At 43.8% G+C, this 18,443-nt stretch overlaps 1 protein-coding gene across 1 annotated transcript in view; it reads right to left on the bottom strand.

The window, feature by feature from the left end:
* The window catches only part of LOC105494272 (zinc finger protein 675), a 74,895-nt gene extending 62,289 nt beyond the window's left edge, over positions 1–12,606 (bottom strand). Inside the window, exons 1-3 of the mRNA XM_071088066.1 lie at positions 12,430–12,606; positions 9,133–9,259; positions 8,529–8,621 (exon numbers count right to left, since the gene is read on the bottom strand). Of these exons, the coding sequence (XP_070944167.1) occupies positions 8,529–8,621; positions 9,133–9,259; positions 12,430–12,432 (223 nt within the window). The 5' untranslated portion in view covers positions 12,433–12,606. The remainder of the gene's footprint in view (positions 1–8,528; positions 8,622–9,132; positions 9,260–12,429) is intronic.
* Between the last annotated feature and the right edge of the window lie 5,837 nt (positions 12,607–18,443).

Raw genomic sequence — 18,443 nt, 5'->3', positions numbered from 1 at the left:
ATTTTTACAAGAATATTGTTTAAAATTTTTTAATTTGATTATAAACTAGAGCCAAACACTCATGAAAAAGAACAAGGAGGTGTTATATATCTGGATTTTAAAATATATTAATAGCTACAAATATAAGGTGGTACTGACACAAACACAGATAAACAGATGAAAAAACAGAATAGACAGCCCAGAAATACACTCTTCGGTATATGATTAAATAATCTTTTACAGGCCGGGCGCGGTGGCTCAAGCCTGTAATCCCAGTACTTTGGGAGGCCGAGACGGGCGGATCACGAGTTCAGGAGATCGAGACCATCCTGACCATCCTGGCTAACACGGTGAAACCCCGTCTCTACTAAAATACAAAAAAAATTAGCCGGGCGAGGTGGCGGCCGCCTGTACTCCCAGCTACTCGGAGGCTGAGGCAGGAGAATGGCGTGAACCCGGGAGGCGGGGCTTGCAGTGAGCTGAGATCCGGCCACTGCACTCCAGCCTGGGCAACAGAGCTAGACTCCGTCTCAAAAAAAAAAAAAAAAAAAAAAAAAATAATCTTTTACAACGTTGCCATGAGCACACAATAGAGAAAAGACAATCTCTTCAAAAAATCATGTTGAAAACTGGACACCAACACTGATAAAGCTGGATTCTTTCTTTGTATCATATACAAAAAATATTTTAAATAAAATACTTATATAAAAATTACTAACAAATCTCTTAGGAAAGAAAGAGAAATGACGTGATGTTGGTCTTGGCACCATTTTTTTTTGATATGACATTAAATGCATGAACAACAAAGAAAAAAGTAACTACACTACACTTCAAAATTTCCACACATCAAAAAAACATTAGAGTGATAATACCTTGTAGAAAATAAGCAAAAATATTTGCAAATTATATGTGATAAGAGTTAACTGTAGGGAGCTAAAGGCCCGAGGGTCATGACCAACTCAGCATTCCACTGAAGGCTATGTGATCAAACAGCAAACTGTTTATCATGAGTGCAGGATGTAGGCACATTCACATCTGTGCCTGCCACCAGAAGGTTTGCTGAGGGCAGTCACTCCCTGGTGCCGAGCCGTGCTCCTCGAGGTTATCTACTGGAATATCTGGAGACTACTGTTCAAAGAATGCAGTCGTGCAAGCCTGCCCTAAGTGACTGACAACCACCCCCTTCTCCCTTCTCCCTCTCTCTCTTACTGAATAAATACCAAGGGCTATCGAAGTTCAGGACCCTTGTTCACTAGAAGCAAGGAGCCCCCTGACCCCTTCTTCCAAATATACTCTTTTGTTTTTGTCTTTATTCCCGCATTCATCCTCCTTTGTTCAGTCAAGCAAGGTCCATGGCAGTTAATACTGAGAATATATAAACAAGTCTTAAATGGACTAATAATTGAAATTCGTTTTCATCAAAAAAATACAAAAATGGGAAAAAGCGTTTGAAAGGACACAGGAAATTACATTTGTACAGAAATGCATAAAAATCACGTGAAAAAATCAACTCAAACCAATTAGAATGGCCACTATCAATTTTTTAAAAACATTAAATCTGGGCCGGGCGCGGTGGCTCAAGCCTGTAATCCCAGCACTTTGGGAGGCCGAGACGGGCGGATCACGAGGTCAGGAGATCGAGACCATCCTGGCTAACACGGCGAAACCCCGTCTCTACTAAAAAATACAAAAAACTAGCCGGGCGAGGTGGCGGGTGCCTGTAGTCCCAGCTACTCGGGAGGCTGAGGCAGGAGAATGGCGTGAACCCGAGAGGAGGAGCTTGCAGTGAGCTGAGATCCGGCCACTGCACTCCAGCCTGGGTGACAGAGCAAGACTCCCTCTCAAAAAAAAAAAAAAAAAAAAAAAAAAAAACATTAAATCTGTTGATGAACTGAAAACCCGTTACCTGTTGGTGTAAAACAAGGATGCAGCCACTGTTTTTAAATGTTATAAATGTTACTCAAATAATTAAAAATGGAATTATTAGGCCGGGCGCGGTGGCTCAAGCCTGTAATCCCAGCACTTTGGGAGGCCGAGACGGGCGGATCACGAGGTCAGGAGATCGAGACCATCCTGGCTAACACAGTGAAACCCCGTCTCTACTAAAAATACAAAAACTTAGCCGGGCGAGGTGGCAGGCGCCTGTAGTCCCAGCTACTCAGGAGGCTGAGGCAGGAGAATGGCATGAACCCGGGAGGCGGAGCTTGCAGTGAGCTGAGATCCGGCCACTGCACTCCAGCCTGGGTGACAGAGCGAGACTCTGTCTCAAAAAAAAAAAAAAAAAAAAAAAAAGGCGGGGTGCGGTGGCTCAAGCCTGTAATCCCAGCACTTTGGGAGGCCGAGACGGGCGGATCACGAGGTCAGGAGATCGAGACCATCCTGGCTAACACAATGAAACCCCGTCTCCACTAAAAATACAAAAAAATTAGCCGGGTGTGGTGGCGGCGCCTGTAGTCCCAGTTACTCGGGAGGCTGAGGCAGGAGAATGGCGGGAACCCGGGAGGCGGAGCTTGCAGTGAGCCGAGATCGCGCCACTGCACTCCCGCCTGGGCGACAGAGCGAGACTCCGCCTCAAAAAAAAAAAAAAAAAAAAAATGGAATTATTAAATACAACAATTCAATTTGTAAATCGATATGCAAACTCTGCAATGTAGGACCTAGAAGGCATATCTGAACACTGATGTTTACTGTACCAGTATTCACAAAACCCAAAAGACTGAAGCTACCCTTTCTTGACTTATAAATACATCAACAAATGTAACATATAAGTACAATGGAATATTATTCAGCCCTAAAAAAAATCTTGACACACTTTAAGACAAATTTTGATAATATTATGTCACCTGAAATAAGCCAGTAACAAAATGATGGATACTATATGATCTCATTTATAGGAGACATCTTAAGTAGTCACACTCATAAAAACAGAATGTAGAAGGATATTTGTCAAGGGCTGGAGAAAGGGTAAAATGTTCAGCTGTTACTTAATGGATATTGAGTTTTAGTTTTACAAGATGTAAAATTTTCAGAAGTCTTTTGCATAACAATGTGAATATACTTAACATGCCTGATATGTACAGCTTTTTTTTGAGACAGGGTCTCATTCTGTCATGCAAGGCAGAGTGCAGTGGCACAATTATGGGTAAGTGTAGCCTCAAATTCCCAGACTCAAGTAATCTTCCTCTCTCAATCTTTCAAAGAGCTGGGACCACAGTTGCACCCAACCATGCCTGGGTTTAAAAAAAAAAAAAAAAAATTGTAGAGAGGGAATCTCCATATGTTGCCCAGGCTGGTCTCAAACTTTTGGGATCAAGCAATCCTCCTGCCTTAACATCCCCAAATTCTGGGATTACACATGTAAGCCACAACCATGCCTGGCCCTGAAATGTACACTTCAATAGACTTAAGATGGTAAATTTTATGTTATGTGTTTTTACAATTAATTTTTCTCAAAATAAATCTGAAAAAATACAGAATCATAAATCTTTTCATAAATTATCTTCAAATCACAAAAGTATTTCTTTCACACAGAGCAAATATATATTCATCATTAAACACATGGTGAAAATAAAACTATTTCCATGACTACTCAATTAGACAAGATAAAACAACCACTGAAAATTAAGAAAAAAAAAGTGGCAAGGGGGTGGGCCAGGCACAGTGGCTCATGCCAGTAATCTCAGCACTTTGGGAGACCGAGGTGAGCGGATCACCTGAGGTCGGAAGTTTGAGACGAGCCTGGCCAACATGTGAAACCCCATCTCTACTAAAAATACAAAAATTATCTGGGTGTGGTGACATGCACCTGTAATCCCAGCTACTTGGGTGGCTGAGACTGGAGAATTGCTTGAACTTGGGAGGCAGAGGTTGCAGTTAGCCGAGATCATGCCATTGCACTCCAGCCTGGGAGACAGAGTAAGACTCCATCTCAAAAAAAACAAAGAAAAAGAAAAAAAAAAAAAATCAACTAAGAAAGAATATATACAAGATAAGTCATAACCAAAATTGTGGTTATATTTATAGATAAACACACAAATATATATACTGTCATTGTGATAGACATATGGCTGATGTATCTCTGAAGTAAATCCCACATTGACTTAAAATGTACAAACAGAATTGCAAATTGTCTGAAATTATAATACATATGTAAGATTAAAAAGCACAAGAAACGAATATTAAGAAACCTACACTAAAAAAACACACTAGTATGAACTGGAAAACAATAATGAGAGAAATGTTTACTCAAAATACGGTTTGCAGCCAGGTGTGGTGGCTCATGCCTGTAATCCCAGCACTTAGGGAGGCTGAGGTGGACAAATCTGACCTCAGAAGTAGGAGACCAGCCTGGCCAACACAGGGAAACCCCATCTCTACTAAAAATATGAAAATTAGCCAGGCCTTGTGGCATGTGCCTGTAGTCCCAGGTACTCCGGAGGCTGAAGTGGTAGGATCCCTTGAACATGGGAGGCAGAGGTTGCAGTGAGCTGAAATCACTCCACTGCACTTCAGCCTAGGCAACAGAGTGAGACTGCATCTCCAAAAAAAAAAAAAAAAAAAAAAAAAAGGCCGGGCGCAGTGGCTCACACCTGTAATCCCAGCACTTTGGGAGGCTGAGGTAGGTGGATCATCTGAGGTTGGCGGTTCAAGACCAGCCTGACCAAAATGGAGAAACCCCGTCTCTACTGAAAAAAAAGTACAAAATCAGCCAGGCATGGTGGCATATGCCTATAATCCCAGCTACTAGGGAGGCTGAGGCAGGAGAATTGCTTGAACCTGGCAGGTGGAGGTTGCAGTGAGCCGAGACTGCGCCATTGCACTCCAGCCTGTGCAATAAGAGCAAAACTCCACCTCAAAAAAAAAAAAAAAAAAAAATGTGGTTTGCAATATTGATGTACCATTAAAAATTTCTCTAAATAGGCCGGGTGTGGTGGCTCACACATGCAATCCCAGCACTTTGGGTGGCTGAGGCGGGTGGATTCCTTGAGGTTGGGAGTTCAAGACCAGCCTGACCAACATGGTGAAACCCCGTCTCTACTAAAAATACAAAATTAGCCGGCCGGTTTGGCACATGGCTGTAATCCTAGCTACTCGGGAGTCTGAGGCAGGAGAATTGCTTGAACCTGGGAGGCAGAAGTTGCAGTGACCCTAGACTGCACCATTGTACTCTAGTCTTAAGACAGAGTAAGACTCCGTCTCAAAAAAAAAAAAAAAGGAAACAAAAACAAAAACAAACTCTATTCTCTACATCAATGTAATATGTGACTGTGTACTCACAGAAGGCAGGTATTTTGAATAACTGGCATGTGCTCCACGGCAGTAAAATTTCAAAGAAAATGAAGTGCAATCATAAACAGAAGATTCTAATGAGAAATTTTTAATAAATAAGCATTTAAAAGAAACTAATGAGAAACTTTTAATAAGCATTTAAAAGAAACTAGAGACAATTTTTTTTTTTTTTTTGAGACGGAGTCTCGCTCTGTCACCCAGGTTGGAGTGCAGTGGCACGATCTCCGCTTACTGCAACCTCTGCCTCCCGGGTTCATGCCATTCTCTTGCCTCAGCCTCCTGAGTAGCTGGAACTACAGGCTCCTGCCACCATGCCTGGCTAATTTTTTTTTTTGTATTTTTTGTAGAGATGGGGTTTCATCATGTGAGCCTGGATGGTCTCTATCTCCTGACCTCGTGATCTGCCCACTTCGGCCTCCCAAAGTGCTGGGATTACAGGCGTGAGCCACTGCACCCAGTCTGAGGTTGGAAAATTGCTTCAGGCCAGGATTTCAAAACCAGCCTGGGTTATGTAGCAAGACCCAATCTCCAAATTAAGTGCCTTTAGGAGAGCTTTGAGATCCACGGAGGGAGTTGTGAAACTGCTAATGCCCAATTCTGAGGAATGCTCCTTTTCAGAAGGCAGGTGGCAAACTACAGAACTCCTGTTTTCCAGTGTAGACCAGGAAATGGCCTACCCAACTTGGTGTTCTGATAATTCTGAAATTACCCTGTAATCATCTCATACTTTTCCCAGCCACAGTCTGTAAGAGGTCACACCCTTTCAGAGGCCTTGAGAAAGGTACCCACTTATAGCCATGCAGCAGGCCTGCAGACCTTGGTCCCTGAAGCAGTTCAATGACTCAGTTTCAGATACCTGAGCCACAGTTCACAGCCAGTTCTGCCTATGTTAAAGCCCACTCAGTGACCTGGAAAAATCCTCTCTGATACACAGTGAATGCCATACTCATCCACATTCTTAAATAAGACTTACCATATACAGACCTGACTGCAGAAACCTGCTCTAGTGTCTGCCCTACAGGTCAAAGTCTTGAGGGAAATTCAGTCTGTCCAAAAAATAAAATGTGAATTACAACTACCCAAACCCCTTGTAAGAAGCCAACTGAAGGTGGACCCCAGTGCAGACCCAGCAGCCTTGTGACCAAGCTACATCCCCTTTCCACTACAAACCCAGAGGGCATCTCATGACCCTGGGGGCCCAATAAAAGATCTTTACCTTCTGAAAACAGGTTATAAAAACTTGAAGAGGTGTTTGCTTTTTCAAGTTTAAAGACACTAATACAAAACTGCATTTTGCCTATTGTCAATGCTTCTATTTTAACAAAGAACATTAAGTATGTGGCAAAAGAATCAGTCAAAAAAATGAAAAAGAGCCATTGAAACTGAAGACAAGGGCCGGGCATGGTGGCTCACGCCTGTAATCCCAGCACTTTGGGAGGCCGAGGCGGGTGGATCACAAGGTCAGGAGTTCGAGACCAGCCTGGTCAACATACTGAAACCCATCTATACTAAAAATACAAAAATTAGCCAGGCATGGTGGTGCGTGCCTGTAGTCCCAGCTATTTGGGAGGCTGAGGCAGGATAATCGCTTGAACCTGGGAGGCAGAGGTTGCAGTGAGCCGAGATTACACCACTGTACTCCAGCCTGGGCAACAGAGTGAGACTTTGTCTCAAAAAAAAAAAAATCTTATTTACGACAGCATTAAAATAAATTTCTGAGAAGAAATGTAATCAAAGAGGTAGAAAATCTTTACAATGAAAGATATATCAATGAAAGAAATTAGAAAAGACACAAATAAATTGGAAATATTTCATGTCTATAGATTGAAAGAATAAATACTGCTAAAGTGCCATGTTGGCCAGGCGTGGTGGCTCACGCCTGTAATCCCAGCACTTTGGGAGGCTGAGGCAGGCAGATCACGAGGTCAAGAGATGGAGACCATCCTGGCCAACATAGTGAAACTCTGTCTCTTAGTATACTAAAACAAAAAATAGCTGGGCGTGGTGGTGAGCTCCTGTAGTTCCAGCTACTTGGGGGGCTGAGGCAGGATAATAGCTTGAACCTGGAAGGGAGAGGTTGCAGTGAGCCAAGATTGTGCCACTGCACTCCAGCCTGGCGAAAGAGTGAGACTTCGTCTCAAAATAAAAAGTGCCATGTTAATGGCACTTAGATCTATAGATTCAAAAAATGGCACTTGATCTATGGATTCAATAAACTCCCTATCAAAATTCCAGTGGCGTTTTACAGTAATGAAAAATACAAGTCTAAAATTTATATATGAAACTACAATAAACTTTGAATAGTGAAAGCACTCTTGAGAAAATAAAAACAAAGCTGAACGACATCATACTTTATAATTTCAAACTATATTTGAAGACTATAGTAATACAAACAGGATGGAATGTGCAGAGAAATGAACAAAAACCTACTACTCTCACACATTGCAGAGGTGATGCAAAAATAGAACTTAAAAAATAGTTTAACATAGAGTTTCTCAAAATTATGCAGATATCTGTGTGTCCCCCAAAACAATGGAAAAGCACTCAGATTGTGCAGTCTCTTATATGCCATTAAGACGACTTTGGCTCTCACTCTAAATTAGAAGGCAGATCACTGAAGGGAAAGCAGAGTCCTAAGAGAACTTAAAAGCATAAGACAGAAGACGCTGTTATGTGAGAGCAAAATAGAAAAACTCGGCCAGGTGCTGTGGCTCATGCCTGTAATCCCAGCACTTTCAGAGGCCAAGGTGGGTGGATCACCTAAGGTTAGGAGTTCAAGACCAGCCTGGCCAACACACAGTGAAACCCCGTCTCTACTAAAAAAAAAAAATACAAAAATTAGCTGGGCATGGTGGCGCACACCTGTAGTCCCAGCTACTTGGGAAGCTGAGGCAGAAGAATTGCTTGAACCCTGGAGGTGGAGGTTGCAGTGAGCCAAAACTGTGCCACTGCACTCCGGCCTGGGTGACAGAACTAGACTCCATCTCTCAAAAGAAAAAAAAAGAAGAAAAGAAAAACTTGGGCTTTCCAGAAGTGAGCTTAGATTGAGACTGTGCCACTGCACTCCAGCCTGGGTGACAGAGTGAGACTCCATCTCTCAAAGGAAAAAAAAAGAAAAGAAAAGAAAAACCCAGGCTTTCCAGAAACTACTTCCTTTGGACCATAGCTTCCCAAATCACATTATTAAGGACTAGCTTTTTCTTTGACCTTTAAACCGTTCATCTATGTTATCTGTTGTATTCACTTTCACTCTCACCTACCTGGTTTGGCCACCATCCTATGTCTCTTTCTAGTCCAGGGCTCTTTTTCTTGCTCCAGACAGGTGATCAGATCTGGCTTAGAGACAGCAATACCTGTTTTATTGAAAATAAATAACATAAATCTTGCTCATATTCTCTAATCACCAACATGGCAATGTGCTCAGTAAAGAGGGTGAAATAGAAGATTCTTGTAAATCAATTCCAAAATATTGATTTACAAAAGAAATTTCTAAATATTTAGAAAATATTTTAAATTTGTTAGTTCTTAATTTCACTGTCCAGTCCAGTACAACAAATCAAAAATTAGTGTTGGTAATTAGATTTTAAAGTGTGGGCAATAATATTTTATGCCACTAAACTTCTGGAATTACCACTCTAATCCAGAGTGAAGAATACAGATTAGCTCAGGAATGCAGAAAGTTCAGGTCAAGATGAAACAGCTTAAAGAAATTCTTTTCTACAGAGATGAAACCCTAAGATTTTTATAAAAACAGGGATCTGAAACTCACTTATGCAAAGCATAAATTACCTAAAAACATTACACAAAAAAGAAAAATGAAATCTTTAGGATATAATAGGAATTCTGTATTGAAGTTATCCTCACCCAAGAAGACCAGGTTTCTGTAGTTCTCTAACATCACATTCCTATATAAATTCTGCTGTATAGTGTCCAGGCATTGCCACTCCTCCAGAGAGAATTCTACGGCCACATCCCTAAATTTCAATGGTTCCTGAAAAACACACACACACATACACATACATATTTACAAAGTGGCCATGGAAAGAATTTATAATTTGACTCAAGGTAAAATAAGAAAGTGAAGAGAACTGGTTCTGACTTACATAAATGACTGAAATTATCCAATAAAATAATTTTTTTTACACAGGAACATTCTCTGATCTATTCTCTAACTATGAGAAAAGAAAGTCACATTAGATCTATAACACCAGACCTAAATAAATTGCCAGTCAGAACGGTAATTATTAAAAAGTCAAGAAACAATAAATGCTGGTGAGGCTGTGGAGAAATATGAATGCTTTTACAATGTTGGTGGAAATGTAAATTAGTTCAACCATTATGGAAGACAGTGCGGTGATTCCTCAAGGATCTAGGACCAGAAATACCATTTGACCCAGTGATACCATTCCTGAGTATATATCACAAGAATATAAATTATTCTACTAGAAAGACTAATATGTTTATTGCATCACTGTTTATAATAGCAAAGATATGGAACCAACCTAAATGCCCATCAATGATAGAATGGATAAAGAAAATGTGGTACATACACAACCATGGAATACTATGCAGCCATAAAAAGGAATGAGATCATGTATTTTGCAGGGACATGGATGCAGCTGAAAGCTATTATCCTCAGAAAACTAACACAGGAACAGAAAACCAAACACTGCATGTTGTCACTCATTAGTAAGAACTGAAACGAGCACTCATAAACACAAGGAGAGAAACCACATACACCCGGGCCAGTCGGGGTGTGGGGGGAGGAGGAGAGAAACAGCATTAGGATAAATAGCTAATGCATGCCGGGCTTAAAACCTAGATGATGGGTTGATAAGTACAGCAATCCACCATGACACATGTATACCTATGTAACAAACCTACACGTTCTGCACTTGTATCCCGAAACTTAAAGTAAAATAGAAAAAAATATATATTATAAAAGACTATACTTAGAAATAAATAACAAAAATTTTTCAATTTTTTTTTTTTTTTTTTTTTTTTGAGTTGCAGTCTCGCTCTGTCACCCAAGCTGGCGTGCCATGACATAATCTTGGCTCACAGCAACCTCTGTCTCATGGGTTCAAGCAATTCTCCAACCTCAGCCTCCAGAGTAGCTGGGATTACAGATGTCCGTCACCACACCTGGCTAATGTTTGTATTTTTAGTAGAGACAGGCTTTCACCATGTTGGCCAGGCTGGTCTCAAACTCCTCACCTCGTGATCCACTTGCCGTGCCCTCCCAAAATGCTGGGATTACAGGCATGAGCCACCTCAACCGGCTTATAAAAGTTATAGTTAAGGCCGGGCGCGGTGGCTCAAGCCTGTAATCCCAGCACTTTGGGAGGCCGAGACGGGCGGATCACGAGGTCAGGAGATCGAGACCATCCTGGCTAACACGGTGAAACCCCGTCTCTACTAAAATACAAAAAAAATTAGCCGGGCGAGGTGGCGGGCGCCTGTATTCCCAGCTACTCGGGAGGCTGAGGCAGGAGAATGGCGTGAACCCGGGAGGCGGGGCTTGCAGTGAACTGAGATCCGGCCACTGCACTCCAGCCTGGGCAACAGAGCCAGACTCCATCTCAAAAAAAAAAAAAAAAAAAAAAGTTATAGTTAAAAGTGCTGAGATACTACAAAAGTAAAAAGAAAAAAGATTATGTTACAGGGCACTGTGCCTGAGATAACATATTATGTAATTTAATTTTTATAACACCCTGGGAGCTGGTACTGTTTAATAATTCCCAGGATTTAAAGTCCAGCATTTTTATTTCTTCTGTTTCTCTGTCATTGATTTTTTTTTTAAATATAAACAATAAAAGCTAAATATAGACAGAAATGCAGAAAGAATTTAATGTATTTTAGAACAATTTATATTCTTTATGTTTACTTTTTGTGACTTGTGGAGCAACTCCTAGATCTGTAGGAATAGAAAACAAGTTGCTAGATAGAATGCAAGTACTAGTTTCAATAAAAAATTATAACCCTAAAATATATACTTTATTTTTAAAATTTATTTGCTTTTGTGTTTCGGGAATTGTAAGCACCAGCTCTAGAAAGGCAGCAGAATTCACCAGTCAAAACTCTGATCTCCACTAATCAGTTCTATGAGGCAACACCTCAGGGTAGGGCCAGACCTATATAAGGCCTCCAAAAAGGTGAACCTGAGCAGAACTGGGGCAGGGAATGGATTCTATGTAGAATTCTGTTCTCTATGCCACTGGGATATTTCCAGTTCTGTTTTTCCTAAACTGACCTTAAAAAAAAACTTAAATCTCAGAGTTCGCATAATTTTAACCTTTCTTAGACACTGCCCTATCAATTATATGTAACATATACTAATAAGCAATTTAAACAAATTTATAAAGGTTTTCTAGGGTAATTTTATTAAAAGACAAATATGTATTAACAAGGTAAAAGAAATAAATATCCCTTCAGGTGATGACATCACAAGTCACAATTATATAAAGAAAGTGGCACAAATACAGCCCAAGTTTTCTGCACACATCTGTTTATTGTACCAATTATATAATGTTTAATTTAACCATTAGCCAGCTGTTAGTCTACACTAAAAGCTCCTGGATTGTAGGGACCATGACTGCTTCATCTATTTTTCTAATGGCCATATGAAAAGAAAACAATTTAGCCGGGCGTGGTGGCACATATCTGTAATTACAACTACTCGGGAGGCTGCCTCGAACAGCCTGGCCTCGTGGTCTGCCCGCCTCAGCCTCCCAAAGTGCTGGGATTACAGGCATGAGCCACCGCGCCAACCCTTTTGACTCCCATACATTTTTTAATAGAAGGAAAGAGAAACTGGGAATGCCACGGGCCAAAGCTCTTCCCACTCATGAACCCGGCATCCGTCTGGATTCTTCCCTGACGACCCTCCCATGGTCCCCTGCACAATCCGGGAGAGACCCGGCGTTGCGGGTGCGGAGCCGCCCAGAGAGAGCTGCAGGCCAGGACGCAGTCACTGACCAGGGAAGAGACAGGACGCCCGGGGGGCTGGCTGGCTGCGCAGCCGCCATCTTATGGTCGAAGGGGACTAAGGCTGACCCGGGCGAGAACTCAGGGCGCAGATTGTGGAACTGACTGCGGCGAGGTCTGCGTCTCGCCATAGCCCCTTCCCCTCTCTCGGGATGTCGGACCCGGCATTCTCACCATTTCTAGGTTTCCGGGGACCCTGGCGTCTTAGATATGGATCTCCAATACCTGCCCGTCACGGAGCCACAGAGACTCGGCCCCTAGAAACAGAGGACACAGAGCAGTGAAAGCAAAACCTGGAGCTCCGGCTGCAGAGAGAGACAAAGGCCCCGCCAAACCCGGAAGCCGCCCTGTCCGCTCTACCTGCATTCCTGATTGGACAGTTCCCAGCCCAGCGTCCCTGATTAGATAATAAGTAAAACCCCACCCCCTCAGGTCCTGAATGACAGAAGATGTGATCAGATGCTCGGCCGAATGAAGACTAACAGCCTGAGTTGCAGCCTTTTCAGACAGGGCTCCCTCCCAGAGCTGAGCTGGGCCCACCCAAAAGGGTATTTGCCTTTAACCGTCTGTGTAAGGTCACATGCATTTCAAATAATAGACTAGATAGCTATTCAAAAATAAATACATATATAATAACGATTATTTTAAAATTTCAGCTTTTATGACCGTCCTGGTTTCTGGCAGCCATAGTCCCTACCCTGACAGCCCCCAGCCCAGATGGCATTCAAATCTTCCTGGATGGGCTTGAAGCCCGTCACTCACCCGCTCTTTAGCACTGCCTTGTGTTGGTTACTCAGGCCCTGGGAAAGGATGTGGGGATTGTAGGTCGAGGGTGGGAACCGCCTCACACCCAGAGTTCATCTGGTCTCACGCCAGCAAGTAAGCCCATGAAGCACAGCTCTAGACGCTGAGCGTTGGCACCTCCAGCTGCACTTTCTATTTATATATCAGGGTTTTTTTTTTTTAATTTTTATTTATTTATTTATTTTTAGATGGAGCCTTGCTCTGTTGCCCAGGCTGGAATGCAGTGGCACAATCTCAGATCACCACAACCTCTGCCTTACGGGTTCAAGCGATTCTCCTGCCTCAGCCTCCCGAGGAGCTGGGACTACAGGTGCGTGCCGCCATGCCTGGCTAATTTTTGTATTTTTAGTAGAGACGGGGTTTCACTATGTTCAGGCTGGTCTTGAACTCCTGACCTCGTGATCCACACCCCTCAGCTTCCCAAAGTGCTGGGGTTACAGGTGTGAACCACCGCGCCTGGCTATATATCAGGTTTTTAAAACCATAAACAGACACAAAAGCAGCCACTTTGATTGAGGAGAAAGTGGGAGCCTAAAGCAGCTGACCCTCAAACAGCTCCACCAAGCCCCAGGCCAGGCCATCTGAACCCTCCAAGGCCACATGATAGTTACAGAGGATGACAGTTCCCACAGGTGCTTATCAAACACTATGCTACCTTCTCAGTCACAGAGTCTCAGAATTTCTCCTTGCCAATACCCTGTGAGGGGAGGCCCTGACTCACTAGAGCACAGGAGGTTCCTAAGCTCTTCCCAGGAAATGGTTAACAAAGTGTGGAGGTGGGGGAAAGCCCAGTCAGAACAAGTGACTTCCCAGGGTCTCCCTAGACTCCATCCCGTCCTCCACATGGGGCCAGGAGGTGAAGCGAGCAGCCTCCTAAACCCCTCCATCCCACTCTCTCCTTGGTCAAAGTGGCTGTTTTTGTGTTTGCTTATTTATGGGATTTCAAAAACCTGATTTTTTATTTTGAGTAGCTTCGGGCTTGTGTGTATTTGTATAGGCTTTATTAGAAAGAAAAGGGCTTAAGACAATAACATTTTTAAAATGTCTCAGTGGGGAATAGACTTCCATGTCATGATCGATATTGCTGACCTCCTTCTGCTGCCTTTGTGCAAAGTATAAAGTGTGAGAAATGGCATGTGCTGGGTTGTGGTTTCAGTATGGGAGGGCAGTTCCTTAAGATGGAAACCAAGTCTCACTGAGCTGTAGAGCCGCACTCACCTTTTATCACATTCCCCACCATAGTCTTTCACTCTTCTTCTGTGCTTAAATTTCTTTCAATATACTTTATTTATTTATTTATTTTAAGACAGAGTTGTGCTGTGTTACCCAGGCTGGAGTGCCATGGTGCAATCTTGGCTCACTGCAACCTCCGCCTCCCAGGTCCAAGCAATCCTCCTGCCTCAGTCTCCGAAGAGTTGGGATTACAGACACGGGCCACCACGCCGGGCTAATTGTTGTAGGTTTAGTAGAGTAGGGGTTTCACCACGTTGGGCAGGCTGGTCTCGAACTCCTGACCTCATGGGATCTGCCCACCTTGGCCTCCCAAAATGCTGGGATTACAGGTGTGAGCCACCATGCCTGGCAAACATATATATTATTTTGATTATATATATATAAGGTGTATATATACATATATATAGGGAATATATATGTGTATGTTTGTGTGTGTATATATGTGTATATATATGTGTGTGCGATTTTGTGTGTGTGTGTGTACACATAGAGGTCTCACTCTGTCACCCAGACTGGAGTGTAGTGGCTGAATGAAGGGTCACTGCAGCCTCAACCTCCAGTGATCCTTCTACCTCAGCCTGTTGAGTAGCTGGGACTATAGGCATGCAACACCAAACAAGGCCAATTTTTAAAATTTTTGTAGAGACTGAGTCTCACTACATTGCCCAGACTGGTCTTGAACCCCTGAGCTTAAGCAATCATTCCACCATGGCTTTCCAAAGTGTTTCGATTACAGGTGTTAGCCATCAAACCCTGCCAACAATATTTTTTAAAGAACTGTCACAACCAAATTATGAGCTATAGTTGTGCCACTGCATTCCAGCCTGAGCACCAGAGTGAGACCTTGTCTCCAAAAACAAAACAAAACAAAACAAAACAAAACAAAACAAAAAAACTTATGACCAAATTAAATTTCTAAGGTTGTGTCCTCTGTGTCCCCTTCCTGCCCTGTAAGCTATCACTGTTAAATATTATGGATATTGAGAAAACTGTTAGATATTATTAAGAGATTCCTATATATCCTCTAAGTGAGATAAGGTATTTTGATGTGACCCAATATTTCCTCACCCCTACCTCCAGAGTCTAAACTAGCAAATCAAATCAGGACACCCACAAAGAATAGCTGGTCATTTTCAATTAGAAAATTAAATACCAGCGATTTTAAAAAAGAGAAGCCAAACTGAAATGCAGTGTAGTCAGGGCACAATTACCCTGGAATAGCCACTTCACACGGAATGACTGAGGAGCCTTTCTTTCTTTTTTTTTTTTTTGAGAGGGAGTCTTGCTCTGTTGCCCAGGCTGGAGTGCAGTGGCACGGTCTCGGCTCACTGCAAGCTCTGCTTGGTAGGTTCATGCCATTCTCCTGCCTCAGCCTCCCAAGTACCTGGGGCAACAGGCGCCCGCCACCACGCCTGGCTAATTTTTTTGTATTTTTAGTAGAGATGGGGTTTCACCGTGTTAGCCATGATGGTCTCGATCTCCTGACCTCGTGATCCGCCCGTCTCAGCCTCCCAAAGTGAGGAGCCTTTCTAAGATGAACAAATTTGGGTAACACAATTCTTTCTTTCCTTTTCTTTTTTTTTTTTTTTTTTTTTTTTTTTAGTAGAGACGGGGTTTCACCGTGTTAGCCAGGATGGTCTCGATCTCCTGACCTCGTGATCCGCCCGTCTCGGCCTCCCAAAGTGCTGGGATTACAGGCTTGAGCCACCGCGCCCGGCCTTTTTTTTTTTTTTTTTTTTTTTGCTCACTGCAACCTCCGCCTCCCGGATACAAGCAGTTCTCCTGCCTCAACCTCCAGAGTAGCTAGCTGGGTTTTCGGCGCACGCCACCACGCCCGGTTAATTTTTGTATTTTTTAGTAGAGACGGGGTTTCACCATGTTGGTCAGGCTGGCTTGGAACTCCTGACCTCGTGATCCTCCCGCCTCAGCCTCCCAAAGTGTTGAGATTACAGGCGTGAGCCACCGTGCCCCGCCCGGTAACATAATTTTTTCTACACCATTCTCAGCCTGGGCTGCCCCCGACCCCCGCCTCATTTCTAATGGCCATCCCACAATGTGGTCAGCAGCACAGTACAGCATGGTGAGAGAGGGGCTCAGGGATGGATGAGGTTCTTTCCTGCCTTATGAAAATCATTAAAAAGTGGTTTAAAAATTTCCAAATGGGCAGGGCACGGTGGCTCACGCCTGTAATCCCAGCACTTTGGGAGGCAGAGGCGGGCGGAACACCTGGGATCTAGAGTTCGAGAGCAGCCTGGCCAACATGGTGAAACCACATCTCTACTAAAAATACAAAAAGTACCCGGGTGTGGTGGCGTGCGCCTGTAAACCCAGCTACTCGTGAGGCTGAGGCAAGAAAATCATTTGAACCTGGGAGGAGGAGGTTGCAGTGAGCCAAGATCGCACCACTGCACTTGAGCCTAGGCAATGAGAGCGAAACTCGGTTTTAAAAAAAAAAAAAAAGAAAAAGAAAAGTCCAAATGTTCTTTTCTTACCCTTAAGTAGCAAATAAGATGCATTATACAAGACCCTGGTAAGGAAAAGAGTAAGTGCATTCATGTCTCAGCTTACTTCTTAATTAACTGTAATTCCGTGTGCATGTTTTAGCATGTTTTCACGTCGGTAAAATGCACTAATGCCGAGTGGGGCGGGTGGTGGGACTAGTGCTGTTGCTTTATCCAATCAGTGGCGCTGGCGCGGGAACCGCCTAATCAGGGGCGCCGCCGGAGGGGAGGGCGTGGCTTCCGACATTCGGCGGGGACTTTGCTTTTTGCTCTCTCCAGAGTTTCGGATCTGTCTCTACTGTTCCGCATCTTACGCCGCGGGAGCCTCCGGTGACTCTGTCACAGCCTCTGTTGACCTGTAATCTGCAGGGAGACGCACAGCTAAGATGCCAGGACATCCTGGAATCTGGGAAAGGGTGAGTGTGCGGGGTTGGGCAACCCGAGAGGGGAGACCAGGCTGTGAAACCAGCAGGACCGGCCTCTCCACAGTCCGCTCCCGGGTCGCAGACCAGAGTCTCCTCTGGCGCAGCTCCGCCTCAGGCCCCTCTGGCCGCAAGATGGCGGCTGGGCCCATACCCGGACCCCAGCCTCCCGCCCGGTCCCTGCGGCACCATGTCTGGACCTCCCTTAGGAGCTCTTCAGGCAGCCCCAATTATTTCCCAGATTGTTCAGGGATGCCAGGCGGGTCATCAGGGCAGAATCCCGACCCGGTGTTTGCGTGGGAAGAACTGCGGCCGGTGAGGGCTCCCAGTCTCTTTTGTGAAACATTTTGTTTGTTTGAGACGGAGTCTTGCTCCGCCGCCCAGGCTGAAGTGCAGTGCGAGATCACTGCAACCTCCGCCTCTCAGGCTCAAGCGATTCTCGTGCCTCAGCCCTCAGAGAAGCTGGGATTAGGGAACTGCGCCACCACTCCTGGCTAATTTTTGTATTTTTAGTAGATAAGTGGTTTCGCCATGGCAGAAAATGGTCTGGAACTCCTGGCCTCAAGTGATCCGCCAGCTTTGGCTTTCTAAAGTACTAAGATTAGGAGCATGAGGCTCTGCGCCCAGCCCCTTCTCTTAAAAATTAAAGGGAGTCAATGTTAAAACGTTAACGAGTTTATTTGAGCAGTGATTGGTGAAATGGAAAGCACCCAGCCATAATATGTGGCCCACCTGAGCGGCATAAAGGAAAGAGTTTTATAAAGGGCATGTGAGAAGGCAAACGAAATTCAAGAATTGCTTACAGTTATGTAGTCACCTTATTTGTATGATTCAGGTGGAAATTTCCTGGTTATGTGATCAGAGGTTAATTGCAAGTTTATGATCGGTTAAGCCTGAATTTTGTTTCCGCCTAAAATAGTAATTTATAAGAAACTCGAGTTAGGTTTTACATTTTTTACTTATGAACAAAGGGCACTAGAGCCACTTCAGTCTTTTTTTTTTTTTTTTTTTTTTCTTTTTGTGAAGAACGGGGTCTCGCTATGTTACCCAGGCAGGTCTCGAACTCCTGGGCTCAAGCTATCCTCCCGCCTCTGCTTCCCTGAGAGCTGGGATTACAGGCGTGAGCCACCGCGCCCGGCAGAGCCACTTCAGCCTAATTTCCTGCTTTTTAATTATTTTAACGCTCCACATGAGGACTGGTTTTCCTCTGTGACTTCCTGATGTATGC

Source organism: Macaca nemestrina, chromosome 20 (assembly GCF_043159975.1).
Source record: "Macaca nemestrina isolate mMacNem1 chromosome 20, mMacNem.hap1, whole genome shotgun sequence".
In the NCBI taxonomy this organism is placed as follows: Eukaryota; Metazoa; Chordata; class Mammalia; order Primates; family Cercopithecidae; genus Macaca; species Macaca nemestrina.
Note: the sequence above shows the minus strand (reverse complement) of the source record. Positions and strands in the feature narration are given on the sequence as shown.